The sequence below is a fragment of the Macaca mulatta genome, chromosome 7, assembly GCF_049350105.2.
Source record: "Macaca mulatta isolate MMU2019108-1 chromosome 7, T2T-MMU8v2.0, whole genome shotgun sequence".
Taxonomy (NCBI): domain Eukaryota; kingdom Metazoa; phylum Chordata; class Mammalia; order Primates; family Cercopithecidae; genus Macaca; species Macaca mulatta.
Genome location: NC_133412.1, coordinates 96071727 through 96099396, shown reverse-complemented (window position 1 = coordinate 96099396; position 27670 = coordinate 96071727). Strand labels below are relative to the sequence as shown.

The 27670-nt window shown below is 45.8% G+C and overlaps 1 protein-coding gene and 1 pseudogene across 10 annotated transcripts; both read left to right on the top strand.

The window, feature by feature from the left end:
- Nucleotides 1-428: 428 nt before the first annotated feature.
- On the top strand, nucleotides 429-25904 carry C7H14orf93 (chromosome 7 C14orf93 homolog). 10 transcript variants are annotated; one of them, XM_077940706.1, is made up of 8 exons: nucleotides 842-884; nucleotides 11851-12826; nucleotides 15321-15641; nucleotides 22658-22719; nucleotides 22940-23043; nucleotides 24767-24879; nucleotides 25148-25262; nucleotides 25383-25904. In XM_077940706.1, the coding sequence occupies exons 2-8, from the start codon at nucleotides 12230-12232 to the stop codon at nucleotides 25565-25567; spliced, it is 1497 nt and encodes a 498-aa protein (XP_077796832.1). In that variant the 5' UTR covers nucleotides 842-884; nucleotides 11851-12229; the 3' UTR covers nucleotides 25568-25904. The 10 variants fall into 10 exon arrangements, with proteins under 10 accessions (XP_077796829.1, XP_077796832.1, XP_077796831.1 ...); XM_077940705.1 differs by adding an exon at nucleotides 10225-10303 and having other exon boundaries at nucleotides 12097-12826; nucleotides 25148-25904; XM_077940702.1 differs by adding an exon at nucleotides 11141-11301 and having other exon boundaries at nucleotides 842-968; nucleotides 12097-12826; nucleotides 25148-25904.
- Nucleotides 20694-21196, top strand: LOC713060 (small ribosomal subunit protein eS1 pseudogene; annotated as a pseudogene).
- Nucleotides 25905-27670: the final 1766 nt, after the last annotated feature.

Sequence of the window (27670 nt, the reverse complement as noted above, 5' to 3'; positions counted from 1 at the left end):
GGTGGCGCGTGCCTGTAGTCCCAGCCTCTTGGGAGGCCGAGAGCTTCTTGGGAGGCTGAGGCAGGAGAATCGGTTGGGCGGGGTGGTAGTGGGGGCGGAGGGGCGGAGTTTACAGTGACCGGAGATCATACCACTGCACTCCAGCCCGGGTGACAGAGCAAGACTCTGTCTAAATAAATAAATAAATAAATAAATAAATAACAGATAGGTGGGTGGGACCAGATTATGGCTGGCTTAAAATCCAGGTATACCAGCGGTCTTCCAGGAAATAAGGAGGAACCATTTTAGTTTTGAGAATGTGGTCTGAGCCAGGTAGAGAAACTGGGAGCTGTGGCTGAAGTGTAAGACTACTTTGCCTTTCTTCAGAAAAATGTTCCATACTTGAACGTTCATTTAAACGTGGGGGTGTTAAGTAACACACGTGACCCAGAGACATTCCACCTGGAAACCCGGAGTAGGGCCCACGCACCAAGTCCCTGATGTTTAATCGCAGTCTAGAATGTTACTGACTAGTTCACCCAATTTAACAAAGTGTCCGGAGGTCGTTCACTGGATGGTTATGCTGGTGACTGGGCCTTGTTTCACCGAGAAAAAAAGATGGGAAAGAGTGAGAGGACGGTGAGAAAGTGAAAGGGAGAGGGGTGGGGAAGATGTCTGCCAAGATCCAGGCGAGGTTGGGGGTCGGCGGTCCGGTGGCCCTCAGGGGCCCCCCCGCCCGGGGTTGGCGCCTCGGGCGCGGCGCGTGTGCTTGCGGGCGGGGCGCCCCGCGGCCGCGGGCGGCCAATCCGGGAGGGCGTCCGGGGAGGGGCGGGGCTTGCCGGCTCGGGCTCCGCGAGTCCTCCTTTTTGCACACACACGAATACAAAGAGCCATACGACCTTCGGGTATCCTTTTTCCATTTTTTTTCCCTCCTTAATCTTGTGTGTGTTTTCAAATTTTTAAAAATAGCGATCTGTAGCAGTGCTGGGGTGAGGAAACTGTTGCTAAGGGGAATTTGCTCTTTCCCCCATTTCTTTTTCTGTCTCTCTTCCTCTTTCTTTTTCCTGGTCAAGGTTTTAAATATACCAAGAAGTTGAGAAGCAGGATGGCCGTGTACAACCGTTTCCAGCCAAATTTATAGTTTTTTTTTCAAATCACATTTTAAGAACTGGTAGATTTTTGTGGTTGAGGGACTTTAAAAATTTAGCCGCTTGGGAAGTACAGATTTTTTTAAGCGGGCTGAAGGGATAATGTAAATTTCTGCCACAGGCAACATCGAAGGAAGCAGAGAGAGATTTGAGGCTCCCTCAGAAAGCCGTGTGATTGCTTTTTACACACCCACTCCCCAGAACCAAAACCAACTGGCTGGGATGTGGCACTTGTCCAAGGCCAATAGGTTAATATTGGGATATTATAATGGAGACATTCATTTCCCTAGGGAAAGGGGACAGACCTTACAGTGTGTCTTTCACACACATTTTCATTAGAACATTTGTGTGTATGTGTGTGTGTGTGTTTCTTGAAACAAATTTGTAAAGTTATAATTTGGGGTTATTTGTGTATATGTACAATATGTGTGTATATGTGCCATATCAGATTTTATTTTCAAAAGTGATAAATATATCTGGTTTTATGTGTGCAAAGTATCCCCTAGGATGTGAATTTTTTTTCTGTTGTCTTCCCAAATGTGATCGAAACATTTTGTGTGCAAAGCAGAGCTTAGAAGAAATCCTATGCTTAGCATACTTAGGCACTTTCTATGTGCATTTACTATATTTTTCTGCTCCTAAAGGATCAGAATAATGAATAATTAAATAATTGCCAAGGAGTATATAGTCCATGTGGCAAATGAGAGTAGGCAATTTATTGAATCTGTGGTTCAAAGCCTTCAGTGACTGTTTTGCCTAAGTGGTTTTGCTTTTTATTGTCTCACGTTCTTAAATGTACAGCTGTGTATATTTTGGCCTTTATGTGTGGTTTGGTTGGTGTGTTCAGAAGGGAAGTTCTTTCTTGGCTTTTTGACAAAATGGTCGTTTATTGGTTGGAATCTATTCGAAAAGCTCCACAGCTGGCAAAGTATCAGGAAAAAAAATCCAGTCAAGTCTGATTCTCAAAAACTGTTCATGGTGATGGTGATAGGGAGCCAAGAGGATGCAAAGGCAAATAATAGAAGGGATAAGAAATGCCTTTTGGTTATCATGTTGCATTTTTAGAATGGAAAGCCTTCTCCTCATTTCTAAGAGTCACAGAAAAAAAGTATGTGAGTTAGAGAAAAACAGTCTCGCAGAGCAGAACCTCCTGTTACAGGAGCCCTATTTTCACTTCATTCTGTCACAGAATCACTGTCTCCTCATTAGAAGTCGTATGGAAAATATCTGTATCCAAATTTGTATTCGCAGATTGGAGTGAAAGCATAGGAGGTATATGGGGTGCTGAGGGAGAAACTGGAATGTCACAGATGCAGTGACAACCAGGAGATTAAAAAGAAAGGATCTACTGTAGAATTTAAATTTCATTACAACAAAACCTCTGTATAATAATGCATTTCTATTACACAGCTAGCATCCTATTCTATTTCAAGCAGTATTTGACTCCTAAATACCGACTGCAATAAAATTACTTGTACAAATTTGTAACAAAAGTGGCCCTGTTTGGGCTTTCTGGGTTTCTTACTTGTGCTGAGTGTATTTTTATTCTCTAACAATTCAAGTCAGACCAGTGCTTAATAAATACTGGCTCGACTGTGGATTATTCCACAAGTTCAGGCCTGCATTTCTTTGAAATCTAGTCAGATTCTAGTGACCTTTGTGATCACGGCAGTAGTTTTTTGTTTTTGTTTTTTTTTAAACGGAGTTTCGCTCTTGTTGCCCAGGCTGGAGTGCAATGGCGCGATCTTGGCTCACTGCAACCTTCGCCTCCTGGGTTCAAGGAATTCTCCTGCCTCGGCCTCCCGAGTAGCTGGGATTACAGGCATGTGCCACCATGCCCAGCTGATTTTTGTATTTTTAGTAGAGACAGGGTTTCACCATGTTGGTCAGGCTGGTCTCCAACTCCTGACCTTAGGTGATCCGCCCGCCTCTGCCTCTCAAAGTGCTGGGATTACAGGCGTTAGCCACCGCGCCCGGCCAGTGACGGCAATTTTTAATGGAGTTTTACCCTTTTTAGCTCTTTTCCACATCAATACAGGTCATCACATATACTTTTTACTTTACTTTTTAGCTTCTCAAAAAATAAGGAAGCTCTCCCCAGAACAGTGCAGAGCCCGTGTTCCTGATTTCCTAGGCCATTTGATTTCTACATCCAGGAACGTAGGGTCATATCCAGTTACTGCTTTTTCTTTCTTTTGTAAGAAAGGAGACAATTCCTCGGACATATATATCATTGGCTTGGCCTTCCAAAGCAAAGCAAAACTAAACTTTGTTGATTTTGCCTGGGAATCCTCGGGGCCCCTAGTATCGGAAACTTAAAAACTATGAGCTACTAATTTGCAGGTGACATGTGAAAGAAATGTAACCGAGGCCAGCAGTAACTAAAAGTCGGCCACCACCCAACGTGTGACGCCGATTTGTGGCCACTGTGCTTATAATCGTGTACACACAGGCTTGTGAGCAACAGGGAACAAAAGCAAGTAAACAAAAACAAGCTAAAGATGGCGTCTGACGGCCTTGAAATAGCCTCCCAGTCTTGTCCCTCCCTGAGGAGGCCCCTCCCCTACCTGACTTTTTGAGTGACTGTTGTTTGCAGCCAATAGTGTCCGTGACCCTGCTCCCCAACCGTCGTATAACCGCCAATCACCGGGAGCCAGAAGGCAAGCGGGGCGGTGTCTCCCCGCGTGCGCGAGCCGGCCGGGTACACGGGGAGGCGCAGCGGATTCCTCTGCCGCGCGCCCGCCTCAGGCCCAGCCTAGCTGAGTCAGCCCGTGCGGTAGCGCCGGGCACACGCGGTAGAACAACCGTAGGGCTGCTAAGCTGCACCTCCGCGTCAGTTCTCACGGCGAGCGCCGCCTTCAGCCCAGGTTCTCAAAGCTCTCGGTGCTACGTAGTCTACCCTCCCCGGTGACCCGGCGAGATCCCCAGCCGCTCCTCCGGCCGCCCTGCTCTCCGCAGCCCTCCCGGGAATGACCCCCTTTACCCGGGACTCCCAGAGCGCACTGTATGGTTGGGCACAGTGGCGAGTCACCCTGTCGCCTGCGGCCTCTTGAGCAGTCGCCGATCTTTGCCGCCAGCGTCGCTGCGATCGCCCTGCCGGTAGCTGAATCACACTTACCCATCGGAAATGGTTCTGCCGTCCCTGGGGTCCACCTTGTCATCCTTGACTAATATTTAATCAACTAACATTTACCAAGTTCTCGCTGGCACAAGAGAGACTTCTAGGAGCTACTTTTTAATTTTTCAGTTTCTCCGTAAATGTAGTGAGTCCCTTACATTAGGCAAACCTGAAATCGGAAATATTAATCTTACCAATGTAATCTTAGCGAGTGTAAATAAAAAGGACTGTGCTATGCTGGGTTAAAAATTCTCATCCTGTTATAGAAATATACCTGGAATTTTCAGATTACATGGAATCCTTTTAAGACCGCATTCTGCCTTCTGGGTCTACAGTTCTGTTTTTTACCCCTAAAAATAAGGTCTTGGATTTTTTGCAGATCATTAGACGAGTCACTCTTTTAAAATGTGGGAAAATAGTATTTTGTGGTATTTACTTAGCTGCTCTTGTGTGATAAGGAGCTCATTTCTGATAAAAATAGGTTTTGAGAGAACCTTTTGACAGGTGAGCCATTTTGCACCTTGAAGTGGAGGAGTAGGACTGACCAACACAGCAGGAGTTTTAAGTGGCCATTTACCTTATTTATTTCTTAAAATGAAGATTATGATATGAATTGCCATGCTTTCAGTAATCACATTTAAGGAAGTCTATTGCTAGCATGACCCTGAATGAGTCAAGCGCCCATTATAAAACATATATCATCTGAATGATACCGTATCATACACATCTATTAAATAGTGAGAAAACTTTTATTTTTCATAGTTTGGAGGTGAACTCAGTCATGCAGAAAATTCAAACTCAGAATGGGGAGAAAGCAAGCAAGGGAACTGCCAAGAGTATGATATATTTAGTCCTAACAAAAATGTGACTTGGGAGGAAAGGGATAGTTAAAATTATGGCCAGTCTCACCCTGAACTGTCTGTCTAAAGGAGATGAATTTTCTTTCTTTCTTATCTGAATATTTATGAAAAATACCAAAAGTATTGGAAAGTACATTTTTAAGGCTCATTTCACATGTATTTAAATTAGACCAATACTGAAATGAACCCCAAATGCATATATTTTTTGCAAACCTAAGTGTGACATCTACTGTCATGCTGTGTTGGCAACTTATCCCAAGATTGAAGATCTTTTTCTGTTTTTTAGACCTAGTCAGTTGTTTTCAGGACTTTCTACATAACATGTTGCCATCAGTTGAAATTTAAAATGTTAAATAAATACACTTCCCTAATATACTGGTGTCTCCTCTTTATTTATTTATTTTTTAAAGACTGGGTCTCGCTATGCTGCCCAGGTTGGTCTCAAACTCCTGGGCTCAAGCGATCCTCCTCTCCTCCCAAAGTGCTGGGATTACAGGCATGACCCACCATGCCCGGCCATGGTATTTCCTGTCAACTGCCTCATTTCTGTCATTCTGGTGGTGGTGGTGGTACCATCCTGTTACTCTTAGGCTTATAATCTTGCAGTTGTCTTTAACCAGTTATCTCTATACCCCATCTCTATACCTCTGTCAATTCTCCTTACCTTACTATATAAGCCCCTTTGCTCTGACCTCTGACATGTACCCTGTTAAGTCCTGTAATTATTTTTTTCCCTAGAATGTCTTACTACCCTATCAGTTCATCTGATACATTGCTCAAGGCTCAACTGGAAGCTTTTATTCTGTAAGAACTCTTTCTCAATATGATTTCATTTTGTTAATCTTTCCATTATTTTGAACTACTCAGAAATTTTTCAATCTATACCATATTATTAGGACTTGCATGTATTTCACTTTGTTATGTATTTGTTTATTTATTTATTTTTGAGACAGTTTCATTCTTGTTGCCCAGGCTGGAGTGCAATGGTGCAATCTCGGCTCATTGCAACCTCCACCTCCTGGGTTCAAGTGATTCTCCTTCTTCAGCCTCCTGAGTAGCTGGGATTACAGGCATGTGCCACCACACCTGGCTAATTTTGTATTTTTAGTAGAGACAGAGTTTCTCCATGTTGGTCAGGCTGGTCTCGAACTCCCGACCTCAGGTGATCTGCCCGCCTCGGCCCCTCAAAGTGGTGAGATTACAGGCGTGAGCCACCACGCCCAGCCTCACTTTGTTTTTTAGATAGTCCATGTTTAGAACATTCCATGTTCTTAAGACATTCCCATCTGAAATACACTTTAAGTACCTTGTAGGTAGAGACTTTGTCTTCCCTTCATTTGAGTACTTAGTAGGTGCAATCCATTTTGGTGAATCATCCTTTAACACGGCCTTACATGTAAAAACTTTTGAGCCTGGGCACAGTGGCTCACACCTGTAATCCCAGCACTTTGGGAGGCCAAGGCGGGCAGATCACTTGAGGTCAGGATTCATTAGTCAGTTGTGGTGGCACACGTCTGTAATCCCAGCTATTCGGGAGGCTGAGGCAGAAGAATTGCTTGAACCTGGGAGGCGGAAGTTGCAGTGAGCCAAAATAATGCCACTGCACTCCAGCCTGGGTGACAGAGCGAGACTCTGTATCCAAAAAAAAAAAAAAAAAAATATATATATATATATATATATATATATATATATAGGCCGGGTGTGGCTCATGCCTGTAATCTCAGCACTTTGGGAGGCTGAGAAGGGCAGACCACAAGGTCAGGAGTTCAAGAGCAGCTTGGCCAATAGGGTGAAACCCCATCTCTCCTAAAAATACAAAAATTACCCGGGAGTGGTGGCACACGCCTGTAGTCCCAGCTACTCTGGAGGCTGAGGCAGGAGAATCGCTTGAACCTGGGAGGCAGAGGTTGCAGTGAGCCAAGATCATGCCTCTGCACTCTAGCCTGGGCGACAGAGCAAGACTGTCTCAAATAAATAAATAAATTTTTTAAATATATATATGAACCTAAAAACACCTCCCCGCACTCACCAGCTCACCTTCTTTTTTTTTTTTGAGCCGGAGTCTCGCCCTGTCTCCCAGGCTGGAGTGCAATGGCGTGATCTCAGCTCATTGCAACCTCTGCCTCCTGAATTCAAGCCATTCTCCTGCCTCAGACTCCCGAGTTAGTAGCTGGGATTACAGGCATCACGCCACCATGTGCTGCTAATTTTTTTTTTTTTTTGTATCTTTAGTAGAGACAGGGTTTCACCATGTTGGCCAGGCTGGTCTCGAACTCACCTCAGGTGACCTGCCCGCCTCAGCCTCCCAAAGTGCTGGGATTATAGGCATAAGCCACGGTGCCGGGCCCAGCTCACCTTCTTTAATGGGGATATATGCAGCTAATGAAATTAATGTTTTGTTTTCAGTCATGTATCCAGCACTTAAATAGTTACCTGGTTAGTAAATATAACATGAAATATTCGTTTATTACCTGGTGATCCCAATTTCTTTCTATAATATAAAGTTTAGGTGACAGACTATAGCAAGAGGCTGGGAAATTAAGTCAGCACTAGTGTCCATGGAAACCAAAAAAGAATTATTTGAATGCCCATTGTGCTAGACCACACTGTACCAGGTTTTTATAGGCAGGTTAATTCAAGAAAACACTTATTTGTTGCCCTGAATGTGATGTTTTAAGATGGACATAGTATGGTAATATACAAAGTAGAAAAACAGAAGAGAAATTGAGGAACAAATTGAACTCACAATAGGAAAATACATTTAGCATTAAAAACTAACATAAAATATTATCCTTAGTCTGAGACCAAGTCATGATAGCAAGTAAATTCCAAATACTCAATTACCTTTCTAATTTGCATCATAGAAGGTTTTGTACCTATAAATGCATCCTCATAGACTTGAGGAATAATGTATTGTTTCTTAGAAATTCATTATTAAATTTGGGGGCAAATTTCCCCAAATTCTGTTTCAAGCCATTGCATTTTATTCAAAATTATGGAATCAGGAGTCAAGGTGGTGGCTTACACCTGTGATCCCAGCTACCCAGGAGTCTGAGGCGGGAGGATGGCTTGAGGCCAGGAGTTGAAGACCAACCTAGGCAACATAGCAAGACCCTGCCTCTTAAAAAAAAAAGATTAAGGAATCAGGATGGGTGTCCAGGGTGGGAACACAAAAGGTTACAGGAATAATCATAATATCATGCAGCCATTGCTAGTGGAGCACTGACCATGTGCCAGCACTCTATAGGTGCCTTACATATATTATGTATAATCTTCATAGAAAACACTCAAAGTAGATAGTGATGAGAAAACTTGTACTCAGAAAAGAAATAATTTACTCATGTTCATGCAGCTTATACATGGTGCAGCCAGGGGAGAACCTCATTTAAAAAAAAATTTTTTTTGAGATGCAGTTTCGTTCTGTCACCCAGGCTAGAGTGCAGTGGCATGATCTTGGCTCACTGCAACTTCTGACTGCTGGGTTCAAGCAATTCTCCTCCCTCAGCCTCCTGAGTAGCTGGGATTACAGACATGTATCACCATGGCTGGCAAATTTTTATATTTTTAGTAGAGATAGGGTTTCACCATGTTGGCCAGACTGGTCCCGAACTCCTAACCTCAAGTTATCCACCCACCTCAGCCTCCCAAAGTGTTGGGATTACAGGCGTGAGCTGTCGCGTCCGGCCACCCTTTTTTTTTTTTTTTTGAGATGGAGTCTTGCTCTGTTGCCCAGGCTGGAGTGCAGTGGTGCGATTTCGGCTCACCACAAGCTCCGCCTCCCAGGTTCACACCATTCTCCTGCCTCAGCCTCCCAAGTAGCTGGGACTACAGGCGCACGCCGCCATGCCCGGGTAATTTTTTGTATTTTTAGTAGAGACGGGGTTTCATTCTGTTAGTCAGGATGGTCTCGATCTCCTGACCTCGTGATTCGTCCGCCTTGGCCTCCCAAAGTGCTGGGATTACAGGCATGAGCCACCGCCTGGCCTTTTTTTTTTTTTTTTTTTTTTTTTCTTTTTTGAGACGGAGTCTCGCTCTGTCCCCCAGGCTGGAGTGCAGTGGCGCCATCTCAGCTCACTGCAAGCTCCGCCTCCAGGGTTTATGCCATTCTCCTGCCTCAGCCTCCCGAGTAGCTGGGACTACAGGCGCCCGCCACCTCGCCCGGCTAGTTTCTTGTATTTTTTTAGTAGAGACGGGGTTTCACCGTGTTAGCCAGGATGGTCGCGATCTTCTGACCTTGTGATCCGCCCGTCTCGGCCTCCCAAAGTGCTGGGATTACAGGCTTGAGCCACCGCGCCCGGCCTTTTTTTTTTTTTTAACCTGCAATACAGTGCTGTTTTGGAAAGATGACCAAGGAAAGACGACCAAGGAAAGACTATTTAAAGAAGAGGGGCCCGGGCGCAGTGGCTCACACCTGTAATCCCAACACTTTGGGAGGCTGAGGTGGGTGGATCACTTGAGGTCAGGAGTTCGAGATCAGCCTGGCCAACATGGCAAAACCCTGTCTCTACTAAAAATATAAAAATTAGCCATATGTGGTGGCGCATGTCTGTAATGCCAGCCACTTGGGAGCCTGAGGCAGGAGAATCACTTGAACCCGGGAGGTGGAGCTTGCAGTGAACCCAGATCTTACCATCGTACTCTGGCCTGGGCAACAGAGCGAGACTCCGTCTCAAAAAAATGATAAATAAAAATAAAAGAGAGGGGAAGAGCTTGAGGCAGGCTCAACACTGGTAGGGGTAAAAGCCTCTTGCAAGAAAGAGTAACTGCGTGAGGCAAGAGAGTTTGGTACCAGAAGGGAGTTAGACAACTCACCCAGTGTCCCAACCTGATGCATCTTAATAATTACTGATTTTACAAATACTGAACGCAGCTGGCAAGCATTTGAATACTATTATTTATTATCACCAAAACATTCTTTTGCCCACAGCATCCATGTTTAAGAGCAAACTCCCTGCATGATGTAGGTTAAAGAAAGAATTAAAAAGAAAAAGCTCTGCAGGAGCAGTGTAGGCCCTAATTTAGGAAGGAAAAGAATACATAAGTGATTCATCTATAAATTGACATAGAATCGCTTAGTGCTTTCCTTTAACCTTTAGTTTTAATTTGGTTTAACCTTTAGTTTCAGGTTTAACTGTGCCTTCCAGTGACTATAATGACAAGGAAGCTGTAAATGTATTTGAGTTAAGTTTTTGTGAGAAGTAAGTATCTGGCACAGAAAAAGCCATTTCTTCAACATAAAGGGTGGAAAGAGCAAATTAAAGACTATTCTTTGATAACCACATGTAATTAAAATGCATTGTCAGATTTATGTTTTAGTACCTCAGAGGAATTGATATTGCCTGTTTCTGAAATGAGATTGCCTACTCAAAAAGAAAAGAAAAGAAAAGAAAACCCTCAATATATAGAAAATTCTCCTAACCTCCTACTCTTTTTTTTTTGAGGTGGAGTCTCGCCCTGTTGCCAGGCTGGAATGCAGTGGCATGATCTCGGCTCACTGCAACATCTGCCTCCTGGGTTCAAGTGATTCTCCTGCCCCAGCCTCCCAAGTAGCTGGGATTACAGGCGCCCGCCACAACGCCCGGTTAATTTTTGTATTTTTAATAGAGATGGGATTTCACCATGTTAGTCAGGCTGGTCTCGAACTCCTGACCTCAGGTGATTGCCCCGCCTCAGCCACCCACAGTGCTGGGATTACAAGCGTGAGCCACCATGTCCGGTCCCTCCTCTCCTTTTAATTGTAATGTTTTAATTTACAGGGTAAGAGAGAAATGCATCTCTCAGGGAAATTGTAAACATACTTAAGGTTTTGACACGGAGCATCAGAAGGATTTTTTTTCTACTATCAAGTATTATTTAGAAAATTACAATATTTATTAAGTTCCCTGGAGTGTTCTCAGTGGTACGAATCAACTTCTTTACTCCTTTTTTTCTCTCCTGGAGTAGTTTAGTTGCTTAACTACAGTAATTTAAAAGAAAGGCAGTTTGGTTTATCACTGACATTCTGGTTTCTCCTTTTATGGGGGCTGGTCATGCAGGCAAAGTGGCAGCATGGCTGTTCAGACATTCCTGTTGAATTTTGGATCCACCCTTAAGGAGTATGAGAAATGAAGATAAGGGGCCCCACAGGTGCTTTCTCTGGGCTCCTGGCTGGAAGACTCAGGACAGCTAGTTTCCATTACAGAGACTCATGGCCCAGGTATACGACTATGTGGGAAAGGAGGCTGTGCAGCCCTGGGTTCAATTCCCTGATCTTTTCATTTCATTTCCCTGCCCTCATCCCCAAAGCATTAATGATATAATAGTGAGAAGCTGGTGACATGCTGAGGGGGGCAGTGATGGATGTATTCCTTATTTAGGAGTTTTACTCTAAATGTGCATTTGTATGAAAATTATAGAGAGGGTAGAATCATGATTGTCGTGATTCTTAATGTCAACAAAAAGTGGTATCAGGTAAAAAAACAAAACAAAACAAAACACTACATTGAAAGTACCAATAACTGGATTCTGCTGTTATTCCTCTGACCTTGAAAAAGACATATAACTTCTCTGTATGTCTCTTCTCCGGACCTGGAGTAATATGTGTTTCCTAGCGCTGTTGAGTAGATGAGGTAACTTACGTGAAGCGTTCTGAACTCCTTAAGGAACAATGTCAAAGCAATGAAATGCAGTACCATTATTACAGTAAAGATGGTGAGGAGGAGGAGACAGATCTACATTTTCTTCCTTAATCATCTAATCTTTCCAGATGCCGGAAGGTCCTTCTGAATCCCTTCCCTGTTCCTTAGGTTGCACTAGTCGGGGGTTCCATGCTGGGGGGCAGAAGGAACGCTCTCTACCCTCTAAAACCATTCATCAGGAAGGCCTTGATTTGTGATGTTCTAGGAGAGCACAGGATCTGCAAATAGAAGGCACCTGTCTCCCTTCTGCAGGCTGAGGAGAGGCCGCCGTGGACTGTGTGCTTCTTCATGGCTTATCTACTCTTCTTTCACAGACCCTACAGCTGGGGGCCTGGGCTCCTCTGACCATCCTCATTGAGAAAGGAAAGTGAGTCAAGAGAAGTCGATGATTCCTACCTGTTGGAGTGGCCCAGCAGTGTAAGCGTGGTTGTTACTGCCCCATCCACCATGTCCTTCAGTGCCACCATTCTCTTCTCCCCTCCCAGTGGCAGTGAGGCCAGATGCTGCTGCTGTGCCTGTAAGAGTGAGACTAATGGAGGCAACACAGGCTCCCAGGGTGGGAATCCTCCTCCTAGCACCCCCATCACAGTGACTGGACATGGCCTGGCTGTTCAGAGCTCAGAGCAGCTCCTGCATATTATCTACCAACGGGTGGATAAGGCAGTGGGTTTGGCCGAAGCTGCTCTGGGTCTTGCCAGAGCCAACAATGAGTTGTTAAAACGTCTCCAGGAGGAAATGGGTGAGCTGAGACAAGGGAAAGTGTCCACCCCTGATGAAGACGGGGAAAGCCGGGCACATAGTTCCCCACCTGAGGAGCCTGGGCCTCTCAAGGAAAGTCCCGGGGAAGCCTTTAAGGCTCTGTCTGCTGTGGAAGAGGAGTGTGACAGCGTGGGTAGCGGCGTGCAGGTGGTGATTGAGGAGCTGCGGCAGCTGGGAGCAGCCTCAGTGGGGCCTGGGCCTTTGGGCTTCCCAGCAACTCAGAGGGACATGCGGCTCCCGGGGTGCACACTGGCTGCCAGCGAGGGGGCCCCCCTGCTCAATCCTGTGAGTATGGCAGCAGAGGGCTGTTGCTCCTAAGTGCTTTTCCCGGCCTTTCACTCTTTTTCCTTTCTGTTCTTTTATTTCCATCTTTAAACCTTTTGTCTGTATTTGTGATAAAGCAAAACAGTACCAAGTTTCCTTTTCCTTCAGGGATAATCAGCTCTCCTATTTTCTTCCTGAACCATTAGCCTCTTTGGCAGAAGGTCATTTTTTGCTGTGTGTAGTGACGGGATGCCCTTCCCTCTCTCTCAATAGCTCCACATGGCACCTTTTCCTCCACAGCTGTCTCGGCTGCTCCATGGGCTCTGCCTCTCCTGGTGAGGATGCCTGCCGTGCACAGACGGCTCATTCATATTTTATTGCAGGCCCTCTGCTTGCCAAGAGGAATTCAGTACAAAGAGAGATGGGAATGTACAGGGGAGAGAGGCAGAGGTGGCGAGAGGAGGAAAAAGTGAGAGGACAAAGATAAAGATAACAGACGACAGGTATAGGGAGGGAAAGAGACAAGTAGAAATGAAGGGCTGAGGGAGGAGAGAAAGTGCAAAAAGGGAGCACAGAAAAAAGGTGAGTCTATGTGGAAAGAGAATCTACACCACAGGAGAGAGACTATGACATAAGGCGAGAGGGAGGTAGAGGAAAGGAAATAAAATGGGAAACGAGAAAAAGAAATGGCCAACTGAGTGTTAACAGGAAGATAATAACATATAGGGAGAAAGAGGGAAGAAAAGAAGGAAGCAAGCAAGCATATTTTGTGAGCAGGAAAAGACATAGATGTACATTGTGCTATTTCAGTTTCTTTATTGCTTAAGGGCCATATGAGCAGGAAAATCCTGGCTGAGTGGAGTAAGAACTGCAGAATGTCACACATGGAAGTATGAAAAGGAGATGGAGCAACTATAGAGATCTTAGAGATAGGAAAATAACAGATGTGGTGCCACTTGAGAGACGGTGGGAGTTCTATCAGCTCTCCTCCACCTTATTCTCTGTCTGTCCTCTCTTTTTCTCCTGCTCCCACGACAAGACATAGACACCCCAGTAAAGAGTAAAGGAGCAGAACACATGGAGTAGATGGGAGGGATGGAACTCCCAGCCCATCTGCTGGATCTGAGAAATGAATACAGAAGCCCCCCTCTCCCCCTCCAGTGTAACACAGCAACTGGTCATTGCTCTCCTGAAGGCACAGCCATATGGGTAATGGCCACTGCTGCTCACCCCAGTCTGTGGCTGGTCAGGACTCTCAGTTGTTCCAGCTCAAGAGGGGAGGACCTGGAAGGTGGGAAGCAGGAGGGTACCAGGCCAGGCATTGCCCTGAGCTGTGGGTTCTTTGAGGCAGGAAAGGCTTCCAGGCTGACAGGATGGAATTAGATTTCACAGTGCAGAAAGCAGCTCACAGGTCTATAAATCTCAGCCTCCTCCCCCGCTTCTTTCTCTCTCTCTCTGTGTGTGTGTGTGTGTGTGTGTGTGTGTGTGTGTGTGTGTGTGTGTGTCTCCCCACTTTCAGTGTTTTGTTTTCTTGACTGCAGAAATCCCCCCTCCTTTCTTCCTCCCTCTCTCCCTTGCTCCCTCCTTCCTTTCCTGGCTCTGTATGTCCTTGATTGAGGGCACAGGCAGTCAGGTAGATGTCAGGGGCTATGACAGTCGAATGTGGCTGGGGTAGGATCAAGGTGAGGGCATGGACTGACTCTGGGAATGGAGGATAGGTGAGGGGAGCTGTCACTGCCAGTCTCTCTTGGGATTTCTGACTTTATATCTTCCTCCTTTGCTCATTTTTCTTTTATGTCTCCTCTTTATTGTTGTTACTGTTTTATTTTCTTACTCCTTCTCTTGCTTGGTTTCTTTCTTGTCATCACTTCTTCTCCCAGTCCTTTCAGAGAAAACACTTACCTAGCTACATTTCTTTTTTTCTTTTTTTTTTTTTTTTTTGAGACAGAGTCTTGCTCTGTTGCCCAGGCTGGAGTGCAGTGGCGCGATCTCGGCTCACTGCAAGCTCCGCCTCCCGGGTTCACGCCATTCTCCTGCCTCAGCCTCCCGAGTAGCTGGGACTACAGGCGCCCACAACCGCGCCCGGCTAATTTTTTTTGTATTTTTAGTAGAGACGGGGTTTCACCGTGGTCTCGATCTCCTGACCTTGTGATCCGCCCGCCTCGGCCTCCCAAAGTGCTGGGATTACAGGCGTGAGCCACCGCGCCCGGCCGCTACATTTCTTATATCCAAGAGCTATCTATAAATGACGATTCACAAACAGTGTCAGAAGCATGCTTTCTCCTTGTGAGCAGCCCTACGGTAACAACCCAACATGAGAGGCCCTGTACACACAAGAAATATTTGCCCAACACTCATAGGAGTCCCAGAGAAACAAGCCATTGAGCATTAAAGACTGTGCTACAGTCCCCCTTCTTTCCACTTTCTGTTCACTATTCTTAGCCAAAGAATGATGGTTAACCAGGTTGCTCTAAGCCTGGCTGGCTAATAGGCTATTATTTTTTTACATTCTTAGCTGGTGGATGATTATGTGGCCTCTGAGGGTGCAGTACAGCGAGTTCTAGTCCCTGCTTATGCCAAACAGCTCTCACCAGCCACACAACTGGCAATCCAGCGGGCAACCTCAGAGACAGGACCAGAAAATGGAACCAAGCTGCCACCACCCCGCCCTGAGGACATGCTGAATGCCACTGCTGCGCTGGACAGTGCCTTGGAAGAGTCAGGCCCTGGGAGTACTGGAGAGCTGAGACACTCTCTAGGGCTGACTGTTTCCCCATGCAGGACCAGAGGAAGTGGGCAGAAGAACTCCAGGCGTAAGCGGGATCTGGTACTCTCTGTGAGTGAGCTCAATTGCTATAAATTTTTCTCCAGTCTGGAAAGATAAGTGAAGAATGAAGGGTGGGTTGATTTTAGGCCCCCCCATATTGAATGAATACTATACTGAATCCTACCAGAGTGGGAGGGATAAGGAGAGAGGTTATTCTGTAACACTAGGGATAGGAAGTCCCCTGCTAAACATCAAACTTTTAGACTTTTCCAGATAATGTGGTATCTTCCTTTATATCACATCTGCTGTCCTTTTTTTTTGAGACGGAGTCTCACTCTGTCACCCAGGCTGGAGTGCAATGGTGCGATCTCAGCTCACTGCAACCTCCGCCTCCCAGGTTCAAGTGATTCTCTAGTCTCAGCCTCCTGAGTAGCTGGGATTACAGGCACATGCCACCACCCCCAGCTAATTTTTGTATTTTTAGTAGAGACCAGGTTTTGCCATGTTGGTCAGGCTGGTCTTGAACTCCTGAGCTCAGGTGATCCACCCGCCTTGGCCTCCCAAAGTACTGGGATTACAGGCGTGAGCCGCCATGACCGGCCTTCCCAGTGTTCTAATAATCCTGATGAGAAGATCTTTAAGGGATTGAGCAGATTGATCACCAAAGGGTAACTCTGGAAATTGCCTGCAAATTAAGCTAGTGTGCAGAGTAAGTGGCAAGGGACAACTTGGGTGGAAAAGCAAGTGAAGCTGTCCTGAGGTAGTCTCAAGCTTCAGAGATGCAGAGAGTCACTAGACCTTCAGCTCAGTTATAGAGGTTTGGAGATTCCAGTCATCCCAAGAGCTCTTAGCCAGGAAGGGACTGGCCTGAACCAGGTCTGCCTAAAAGCTTCTTGTAGTGGCTGGGAGCCCAAAGAACATCCTGCTGAGCTGGGAGTCCCCGTCCTGGCAGCTGACCAAACTTAGAGAAGTTCTAGGGCAGCAGTTCTCAACCTGGGGTGATTTTACCCCCAGGAGACATTTGGAAACATCTGGAGACATTTGTGATTATTACAACTGGTGGGTGGCTGGGGGCAGGGGAAGGAGAATGCTACTGACATCTAGTGGGTGTTCTGCTAAACATCCTACAGTGCACACGACAGCCCCCATAACAAAGAATTATCCAGCTCAAAATGCCAATAGTGAAGAGGTTGAGAAATCTTTAAAGTGACCACAGTCTTTGGGATAAACTCTATATGCAAAAACTTTTTTTTTTTTTTTTTTTTTGCTTTCTTGAGACAGGGTCTCACTCCCATTGCCCAGGCTGGAGTGCAGTGGTGTGATCATGGCTCATTGCAGGTTCGACTTCCCAGGCTCAAGTGATCTCCCACCTCAGCCTCCAGAGTAGCTGGGATTACAGGCATGCACCACCACACCTGGCTTATTTTTTGTATTTTTGTATTTTAGTTGCCCAGGCTGGTCTCACAAAAGTTTCTTTCTGACAATCATGGGGATATTGTTTTTAGTCTCACTCTGTCATCCAGGCTGGAGTGCAGTGGCGTGATTTCGGCTCACTGCAAGCCTCCCAGGTTCAAGCGATTCTCCTGCCTCAGCCTCCCGAGTATTTGGGATTGCAGGCGTGCACCACCACGCCTGGCTAATTTTTGTATTTTAGTACAGATGGGGTTTCACCATGTTGGCCAGGCTGGTCTTGAACTCCTGAGCTCAGGCAATTCACCCACCTTGGCCTCCCAAAGTGTTGGGATTACAGGCGTGAGCCACCGCGCTCGGCTGGAGATATTCTTTAGCCATACAATGTTCATATTGACTATAATGAGTTTATAGTTACAATTTGCATAAAAGCAGGATTTTCCATCATTTCCATTCCACTTGTGCCTGCTGCCTCCAGAGAGAGGTACAGCGTTGAGGCCTGGCTTCTTCCTTCCCTTAGGAGAGTGTGGTGGAACTGAAGACGTGCAGGAAGGACAGTATGCTCACTCACCATCATGCTCTCTCTATTCTGTGCTTGAGAAGGATCTGGAGGACCAGTCAGGGAGTTTTGCTGCTCATCATGGAGGAAGGTTTAAAATGTTCTTGTGGCAGACTGTGGGTTTAGAGCGGGAGGGACAGTTGTTCCAATCTTTAGCTCTGGGACGGAATCAAAGAGGCATCTCTCTAATCGGCTGGGGCTCTTGAGGATTGCTGCTAGGGATTCTATAAACCAAAAAGATCAAACCAGAATTCTTTAATTCCTTGGAATGCTGCAGATCCCAGCCACTCCTTGGGGAAATATTTTTAGCTTATTCAGGAGGTAGGTGAGCCAACAGCCTTTACACTCCTCACACTTACTGTCTAGAGTATTTTCCCTTTCCATGTCAAGCCTGTTTTGATTTTTATCAGCTGATCTCTTCAAAGTCACTTGAGTTGGAAGCTATGTAACTCCCTTTTTTCTTTCTCCTTTTTTTTTGGTTTTTTTTTTGAAACTCTCCCAAATACTTTCTGAAACATTCACCCATTCCTTTGTGATTCCTTAAGTGTGGACTACTAAGAGGTAAAATGACGGTGTTGAATATGCGGCTAGTATAATAATGGTCTTTTTTACAGAGTGGAGACCCTAGCCATAAAGAGTTGACAATACTTTCCTAAGTTGGTATGGTGAATCAGCCATAGAGGTAGAAGGATAAATTGGGGATTTCTGAATATGGAGCTGCAAAGTCCTTGGATCGGGATATGAATCTGTCAGTTTGGAACTGGGTAATTTCCACTGACTAAGGGAGCTTGGGATGAAAATATAATCAGAAACAACACAACTAAACTTAATTGAAGGAAATGTAAAACCCTGCATTAGGGCTGGGTGTGGTGGCTCGGGCCTGTAATCCCAGCACTCTGGGAGGCCAAGGCGGGTAGATCACCTGAGGTCAGGAATTTGAGACTAGCCTGGCCAACATGGAGAAACCAAATCTCTACTAAAAATACAAAAATTAGCTGGGTGTGGTGGCGTGTGCCTGTAATCCCAGCCACTTGAGAGGCTGAGGTAGGAGAATCACTTGAACCTGGGAGGCAGAGGTTGCAGTGAGCTGAGATCATGCCACTGCACTCTATCCTGGGCGACAGAGCAAGACTCCATTTCTAAATAAATAAATAAATATTGTAGGTGCTATTATGGGCAAAACTAGGAACAGATTTTGAAACATCTAAGGCAAAACTTTTTCTTTCTTTTTTTTGAAATGGAGTCTCACTCTATTGCCCAGGCTGGAGTGCAGTGGCACGATCTCAGCTCACTACAACCTCCATCTCTTGGGTTCAAGCAATTCACCTGTCTCTGCCTCCCGAGTAGCTGGGACGACAGTTGCACGCCACTACGCCTGGCTAATTTTTGTATTTTTAGTAGAGATGGGGTTTCACCATGTTGGTCAGGCTGGTCTCAAACTCCTGACCTCAGGTGATCCACCTGCCTTGGCCTCCCAAAGTACTGGGATTACAGGCATGAGCCACCACGCCCAGCTGGCAAAACTTTTTAATGAGTGAAAATATTCGACAATAGAATAAGCTGACTCAAAATGGAGAGCTCATCATTAGATGGGTATAAACAAAGTGGAAAGACAGCCTGTTTAATGATGTGAAAGGGAGATTGGGTAATATAGCTTCCACGGTTCTTTCAGATTCACATTTCTGTTATTTTAGATTTCTGTTTTTCAGACCATTGTGTATATACTCCTGAGATTTGTAGTAACACACAAGGGGATATATAAAGCCACAGACAAACCCAGGGCTTTTTCCTGGGTCATCAATTTTACTAGCAGATTCCAGAAGACTGCCAGGCTGGGTGGCTCATGCCCCTAATCCCAGCACTTTCAGAGGCTGAGGCAGGTGGTTCACGAGGTCAAGAGATTGCAACCATCCTGGCCAACATGGTGAAACCCCATCTCTACTAAAAGTACAAAAATTAGCTGGATGTGGTGGTGGTGTACCTGTAGTCCCAGCTACTCGGGAGGCTGAGGCAGGAGAATCGCTTGAACCTGGGAGGTGGAGGTTGTAGTGAGCCGAGATCGCGCCATTGCACTCCAGCCTGGCAAAAGAGTGAGACTCTGTCTCAAAAAGAAAAAAAAAATTTCAAGAAGACTTTTTTTTTTTTTTTTTTTGAGACGGAGTCTCGCTTTGTCACCCAGGCTGGAGTGCAGTGGCACGATCTCGGCTCACTGCAAGCTCTACCTCCCGGGTTCACGCCATTCTCCTGCCTCAGCCTCCCGAGTAGCTGGGACTACAGGCGCCCGCCACTACGCCTGGCTAATTTTTTGTATTTTTGGTAGAGAAGGGGTTTCACCATGTTAGCCAAGATGGTCTCCATCTCCTGACCTCGTGATCTGCCCGTCTCAGCCTCCCAAAGTGCTGGGATTACAGGCGTAAGCCATCACGCCCGGCTAAGAAGACATTTTTATATTAAAAGAAACACAGACCGGGTGCGGTGGCTCACGCCTGTAATCCCAGCACACTTTGTGAGGCTGAGGTGGGTGGATCACAAGGTTAGGAGTTTGAGACCAGCCTGACCAACATGGTGAAACCCTGTCTCTACTAAAAATACAAAAATTAGCTGGGCATGGTGCCAGGCACCTATAATCCCAGGTACTCAGGAGGCTGAAGCAGGATAATCACTTGAACCTGGGAGGCGGAGGTTGCAGTGAGCTGAGATTGTGCCACCCACCTTGGCCTCCCAAAGTGCTGGGATTAGAGGCATGTGCCACCACACCTGGTGGGCAAAACTTTTTAACGAGTGCACTCCAGCCTGGGTGACAGAGCAAAACTCTGTCTCACAAAAAAAAAAAAAGAAAAGAAATAAAAAAGAAATACAAATACATTTTGAAGAAAAAATTTAAATGTGCAAGAGTAGGGGCCAGGCACAGTGGCTCCCACCTGTAATCCCAGCACTTTGGGAGGCCAAGGCGGGTGGATCACGAGGTCAGGAGATCGTGACCATCCTGGCTAACACGGTAAAACTCCATCTCTATTAAAAATACAAAAAATTAGCTGGGCGTGGTGGCGAGCGCCTGTAGTCCCAGCTACTCGTCGGGAGGCTGAGGGAGGAGAATGGCGTGAACCCGAGAGGTGGAGGTTGCAGTGAGCTGAGATCGCGCCACTGCACTCCAGCCTGGGTGACAGAGCGAGACTCTGTCTCAAAAAAAAAAAAAAAAGAAAAAAAAAGAAAAAAAAAGTGCAAGAGTAGAGGACTTAAAGAAATGTTCACGCCTTTCGGCTCTCTGACCATGGCGGTTGGCAAGAACAAGCGCCTTACGAAAGGCGGCAAAACGGGAGCCAAGAAGAAAGTGGTTGATCCATTTTCTAAGAAAGATTGGTATGATGTGAAAGCACCTGCTATGTTCAATATAAGAAATACTGGAAAGACGCTCGTCACCAGGACCCAAGGAACCAAAATTGCATCTGATGGTCTCAAGGGTCGTGTGTTTGAAGTGAGTCTTGCTGATTTGCAGAATGATGAAGTTGCATTTAGAAAATTCAAGCTGATGGCCGGGCGCGGTGGCTCAAGCCTGTAATCCCAGCACTTTGGGAGGCCGAGACGGGGAGATCAAGACCATCCTGGCTAACATGGTGAAACCCCGTCTCTACTAAAAAATACAAAAAAAAAAAAACTAGCCGGGCGAGGTAGCGGGCGCCTGTAGTCCCAGCTACTCCGGAGGCTGAGGCAGGAGAATGGCATAAACCCGGGAGGCGGAGCTTGCAGTGAGCCAAGATCGCGCCACTGCACTCCAGCCTGGGCGACAGAGCAAGACTCCGTCTCAAAAAAAAAAAAAAAAAAAAAAAGAAAATTCAAGCTGATTACTGAAGATGTTCAGGGCAAAAACTGCCTGACTAACTTCCATGGCATGGATCTTACCCGTGACAAAATGTATTCCATGGTCAAAAAGTGGCAGACAATGATTGAAGCTCATGTTGACGTCAAGACTACCAATGGTTACTTGCTTCGTCTGTTCTGTGTTGGTTTTATAAAAAACGCAAGAATCAGATACGGAAGACCTCTTATGCTTAGCACCAACAGGTCCGCCAAATCCAGAAGAAGATGATGGAAATCATGACCCGAGAGGTGCAAATGACTTGAAAGAAGTGGTCAATAAATTGATTCCAGACAGCATTGGAAAAGACATAGAAAAGGCTTGCCAATCTATTTATCCTCTCCATGATGTCTTCGTTAGAAAAGTAAAAATGCTGAAGAAGCCCAAGTTTGAATTGGGAAAGCTCATGGAGCTTCATGGTGAAGGCAGGAGTTCTGGAAAAGCCACTGGGGACGAGACAGGTGCTAAAGTTGAACGAGCTGATGGATATGAACCACCAGTCCAAGAATCTGTTTAAAGTTCAGACTTCAATTAGTGTCAAATAAAAAGTGCTATTTGTGGGAAAGAAAAAAAAAAAAAAGAAATGTTCACTTGGCTGGGCGTGGTGGCTCATGCCTGTAATCCCACCACTTTGGAAGGTCAAGGTAGGCAGATCACCCGAGAGCAGGAGTTTAAGACCAGCCTGGCCAACATGTTGAAACCCTATCTCTGCAAAAATACAATAATTAGCCAGGCATGATGGCAGGTGACCATAATCCTAGCTACTCGAGAGGTTGAGGCGGGAGAATTGCTTGAACCTGGGAGGCGGAGGTTGTAGTGAGCCGAGATCGCGCCACTGCACTCTAGCCTGGGTGACAGAGCAAGACTGTGTCTCGAAAAAACAAAGAAAAGTAAAAAAGAAATGTTCACTCGCAGTACTCCTAGTATATACTTGCTTTCTCGGGTATCAGGGGTATGTTCATGGAAATGTTTGAGACCCTCTGCCCTAGTGATCACACTACTCAGGAGCAGAAGTAAGGCCAGGGATGATCCTGGAATCCTGACACACATGAAATGAAAAGTCAGGGAAGACCCCACTTGAAATAGTAACTTGGATAGGCTCTTGGCTTAGAAAGGGCATCTACTGAAATGGTACCTAGGCTATGGGAAGGATTCAGGCAGAGAGCCCCTTAGGGACAATGCCTTTTTACAGTAGGGACCAGAGGAGAGTTTTCATAATATCCACTCTTGGCTTGACTATGTTTTCTTTTTTTCCCCTAGAAACTTGTCCACAATGTGCATAACCACATCACCAATGACAAGAGATTCAATGGGTCTGAAAGGTATGGTCCCCTTGAGGAAAAAGAATGAGAAGGTACTTTGCTGAGGACAGGGAAGTAGAGGGGGATGCTCCAATACAGCAATGAGACTCAGGCTTTGATCTCACCATACCTTCTTAGGCCATGGAGGGATTTGCCACAAAGTTGATTAGTGCCGGGTACCTCTGTTTGTCTGGCTCTTACAAAGCGGACAACCTTATTCATTCTCTTCTCTTTGTGGCAGCATCAAGTCCTCTTGGAATATTTCAGTAGTGAAGTTTCTTCTGGAAAAGCTCAAGCAAGAGCTGGTGACCAGTCCCCACAATTACACTGATAAGGAGCTAAAAGGTGAGAAAAACTGGTTTAACTCCTATGCCATCCTTTCTCCCCCTCTCCTCCCACTCCTCTTTCTTGGTCAGAGGAGAAGAGGAATAATAGAGATGATTTAGGTGGTTTTGAAAATAGTGGATTTGAAACTTTTTTTGGCTATTCTCACCTAAAATATATTCATAGAATTATCTCAAATTGCCTGTTTATTTCCCTCTCAGTCTGAAACGAAAATGAGAGAAGGAAAGGTCTAGAACACCATCATGTATTCTGTTTATGCAGGTCTTGAATCTAAGATATTATAAGAAGGAGGAATCTAAGGTGTTATGAGGAGGTGTTATGTTCAGAAGCCAGGCCTGCCCCTTGGTCCCTAAATATTATTTCCCAGGCTTTCTCTTTCCTTGCTCTCTTTTGTTATTTGTAGCTAACACTGAAGTATTACGAAAGCTTCTGCTGAAAAAGTACTGGTAGGGCCAGGTACCGTGGCTCATCCCTGTAATCCTAGCACTTTGGGGGACCAAGGCAGGAGGATTGCTTCAGCCCAGGAGTTCGAGACTAGCATGGGCAACATGGTGAAACCCCATCTTTACCAAAAACAAACAAACAAAAATAAAAATCAACTGGGCGGGGTGGCATGCATGACATAGTTCCAGCTACTTGGGAGGCTGAGGCAGGAGGATTGCTTGAGCCTGTGAGGTGGAGGTTGCAGTGAGCCAAGATTGTACCACTGAACTCCAGTGTGGGCAAACCTTGTTTCAAAAAAAAGAAAAAATACTTGTAATCTTATATCAAGAGTGGCAATAGGGGTAGATTGTTGTTGTTTTTTTAATTTTTTTTAAAAATAGAGACTGAGTCTTACTATGTTGCCCAGGCTGGTCTCAAACTCCTGGGCTCAAGCAATCCTCCTGCCTCAGCAGGAGGCCTCCCAAAATGTTGGGATTACAGGTGTGAGCCACCACACCCAAGAAGAGGTAGGTTTTATTTGGTGGAGGGAGCTGGGAGACACAGGAGCAAGTGGAGTTGTCTTTTTCCAGTGGGAGATATTTGGGAGGAGTTAGTGTTGGAGATGGAGGTGGGCAAAGAAAGCTAAACCAATTAGCCGGCCACGGTGTGTGCACCTGTAGTCCCAGCTGCTCAGGAGGCTGAGGCTGGAGGATCACTTAAGCCCAGAAGTTTGAGGCTGCAGTGAGCTATGACCATGCCACTGCCCCCAAGCCTGGGTGACAAAGCGAGACCCTGTCTCGTAACAAAATCATAAATAAATAAAAAGAAACCTAAACCAAAGAGGAGTGAATAGATGCTAATGTCTATGCCAAGAAAGCCCAGCATCTAGGCCAAGTGCGGTTGCTCACGCCTGTAATCCCAGCACTTTGGGAGGCCGAGGCAGGTAGATCACCTGAGGTCAGGAGTTCGAGACCACCCTGACCAACTTGGAGAAACCCCGTCTCTACTAAAAAGAGCCGGGTGTGGTGGCACATGCCTGTAATCCCAGCCACTCGGGAGACTGAGGCAGGAGAATCGCTTGAACCCAGGAGACAGAGGTTGTGGTGAGCCGAGATTGTGCCACTGCACTCCAGCCTGGGCAACAAGAGCAAAACTGTGTCTCAAAAAAAAAAAAAAAAAGCCCATCATCTAAGTAGTGATCCCCAACCTCCCATTCATTAGTGTTAGGGCAGAAAAACGGGCTGAGGACCACTACTCTAGAGGACCCTCCTTCTTGCTCCCTTCCTTCCCTCCCCCTCAGGAGCCTGTGTGGCCTACTTCCTTACTAAGAGGCGTGAGTATCGCAACTCCCTGAATCCCTTTAAAGGCCTGAAGGAAAAAGAGGAGAAGAAACTTCGAAGTCGCCGATATCGGGTAGGTTTCTAGGCCTTTCTTTCAAGAAACTAAACTCTAAACCCTTCCCTGAGTGGGAAGGGCCAGAGGACATGGCATCTGAGAATAGGGTTGAGAGCCAGGAATGTAGGAAGATAGAGAATAACAGTGAGCCAGTGCTAAGATCTGACTTGGGAACTGGGTTCACTTAGGCACAGATTTTACACAGCCTTCCCCACCAAACCTCTTCCCCAAATCTAATCCATAGAATGTTTACCTTCCTAATCTATCTCCTGGGTTCCTGCCTTAGCTTTTTGCCAACCGATCCAGTATCATGAGGCATTTTGGACCTGAGGACCAACGTCTGTGGAAGGATGTGACAGAGGAGCTGATGTCAGATGAAGAGGACAGTCTTAATGAGCCAGGTGTGTGGGTGGCCCGCCCTCCCCGTTTCCGGGCCCAGCGCCTCACAGAGCTCTGCTACCACCTGGATGCTAACTCTAAGCATGGCACCAAAGCCAACCGTGTGTATGGGCCTCCCTCAGACAGACTGCCTTCTGCTGAAGCCCAGCTCCTTCCACCAGAACTTTACAATCCTAATTTCCAAGAAGAGGAAGATGAGGGAGGGGATGAGAATGCACCTGTCTCCCCATCTTTTGACCAACCCCACAAAACCTGCTGTCCTGACTTGAACTCATTCATTGAAATCAAGGTGGAAAAGGATGAATAAAATCTACAGCCAAGAATAACTCTGGCTTCCGCCATGCCCCATGTCTCAGAAATAGGTGGCCGTGGGGCTTCACAAAATAATGAGATGCTCTGTGCAGTCTGAGAAAGCACATTTGCCTCTTTTTTTTTTTTTTTTTTTTTTTTTAAACACAGTCTCTACTGGAAGTGGAAGCAGAACACTCTGGTGGGATAAAAACTTATCTAGAAGGGGAGAAACTCCCTCCTGTGTGAACAGTAAACCAGAAAATGTTTATTCCTCAGCATAAACAGTGTCTCAGAGAAGCCTGGGATGAGAAAAGGAGGAGGATGGGTCCAAGAAACATGAGGCCTTCTTGACATATGCCCCGTCTCTGAGTTGTTTCTGCCCCTGCCCAGTTCCACCCAAAGCTCTGAGGAAGCAGCCCAGGTTGCACCTTTTGCTTCCCCATGACTACTGGTCTTGCTCTGCAGTGGAAACTGAACAGGACCAGTCCAGGTTAATACCGCCACCTGGTGGGCAGTTTCAGTCATGAGCTTGAGTCTTCTGACCAGAGGAACACAAGTTCTCACTATTGGGGAACTGGGATCCTGATATAATAGCTATTGCTTATTGAATCACATGAGAAAAATTTTACTATTCCTATCTTGCAGATGAGGAAATTAGGCTTAAAGAGTTCCCATGTCTCACTGGCAGCCTCTCTCCCACTATGTGACCAAGCAAAATACACAGCTTTGCAGCTATTTCTTGGTCCTGTTAGCCAAGCTGTATTTTGAAGAAGGGGTGTGCATTTTGGATGGATTGAAAAGCAAAAATGCCTTTATATTTATTCATTCTTACAACAAATATTGATTGCTTTACTAGGTGTCAGGTACTGTGCTATGGATATATTGTCGATAAGGTTGGACGCTGTACAGAGATTTTTTTTAGTCTAGTCAGGAAGCCAGGCAGTGGAGTAGGCAATGAAATGAACTGTGATAAGGGTGACCATGGTGGAGTGGAGTGCACTATAGCAATATACAGCAGGGGTAGCTAACCGACTCTTGCAGTGTGGAAAGGCGGCTTCTGAGAGGGTGTAATGTCTAAACTGGGAAGAGTTAATCAGGAGAAGGAAAGGGGAGGCTAAGAGAGTGTTCCAAACAGGGAACAGCAGGTACAAAAGTCCAGGGGCAACAGAGAGTACAGACAAGGTCCAGTTCTACTGTAGACTGGTTTGGGGAAGGGATAATGCTAGAGGAGAGGCTGGAGAGTGAGACCTCATAATACAGAGTACAGACTTCAGCCCAAGGGCAGTGAGAAATCGTTGAAAGTTTTTTTTAGCAGGGAAATAAAACGACAGGTTTTGCCTACAGGAAGTCCCCAACTCACTGGTTTGACTTAGGATGGTTTGACTTAGGATTTTTCAACTTTACAATGGTGCAAAATGATTCGGTATGCTCCTCACCTTATGATGCAGTTACATCAGATAAACCCATTGTAAGCTGAAAATATCGTAAGTTGAAGAAGCACTTCTGCCTTATGATATTTTCAATTTATAATGGATGGGTTTATCCAGACATAACTCCATTGTAAGTTGAAAAGCTTCTGTACTGAAAAATCACTTGACCTCAGGGTATAAGATGGATTGCAGGGAGCAAGCCTTGACCAGGAGACTTTTGCATTGGTTTAGGAGAGGAAAGATGGTGACTTGACATATATAGTGGTGATGAGGGGAGGACAGATTTGGAAGATGGTTAGGAAGCAGAATTAATAGAACTTGGTGATTGACAGGACTTGGTTGGATTTGAGGTTCAGGGAGAAGGAGGACATAGGGTTGATGCTCAGATTTCTAGTTTAAGCAGCTAACAGGATTGTGCCATTTACTCAGAGAATGCTAGAGGAGCCAGTTTCATGAGGCAGAGAAGATATCAGTTTAGGATATTGGGTGCTTCTGAGACAGCCATGTGGAGATGCTAGTAGTTAGTTGAGTTTTTAAGTCCAAGAAAGACTGGGCTGGAAATATGGAATAGGGAGTCACCTGTGTATACAGATTATAATTAAAGTATTGGGGATGAAGAGGGCCTTTGGAGATCCCAGCTCCAGTTCAGACTCTGGAGAGGCCACCTGAGGTCATGAGCACTATTGGAG

Coding starts and splice junctions, on each gene's coding strand:
- C7H14orf93 (XM_077940703.1), top strand. CDS start 12,230: ATGTCCTTCAGTGCCACCATTCTCTTCTCCCCTCCCAGTGGCAGTGAG. Junction 15,642..22,657: donor AGCGGGATCTGGTACTCTCT/GTGAGTGAGCTC, acceptor TTTTTCCCCTAG/AAACTTGTCCACAATGTGCA. Junction 22,720..22,939: donor AGATTCAATGGGTCTGAAAG/GTATGGTCCCCT, acceptor TCTTTGTGGCAG/CATCAAGTCCTCTTGGAATA.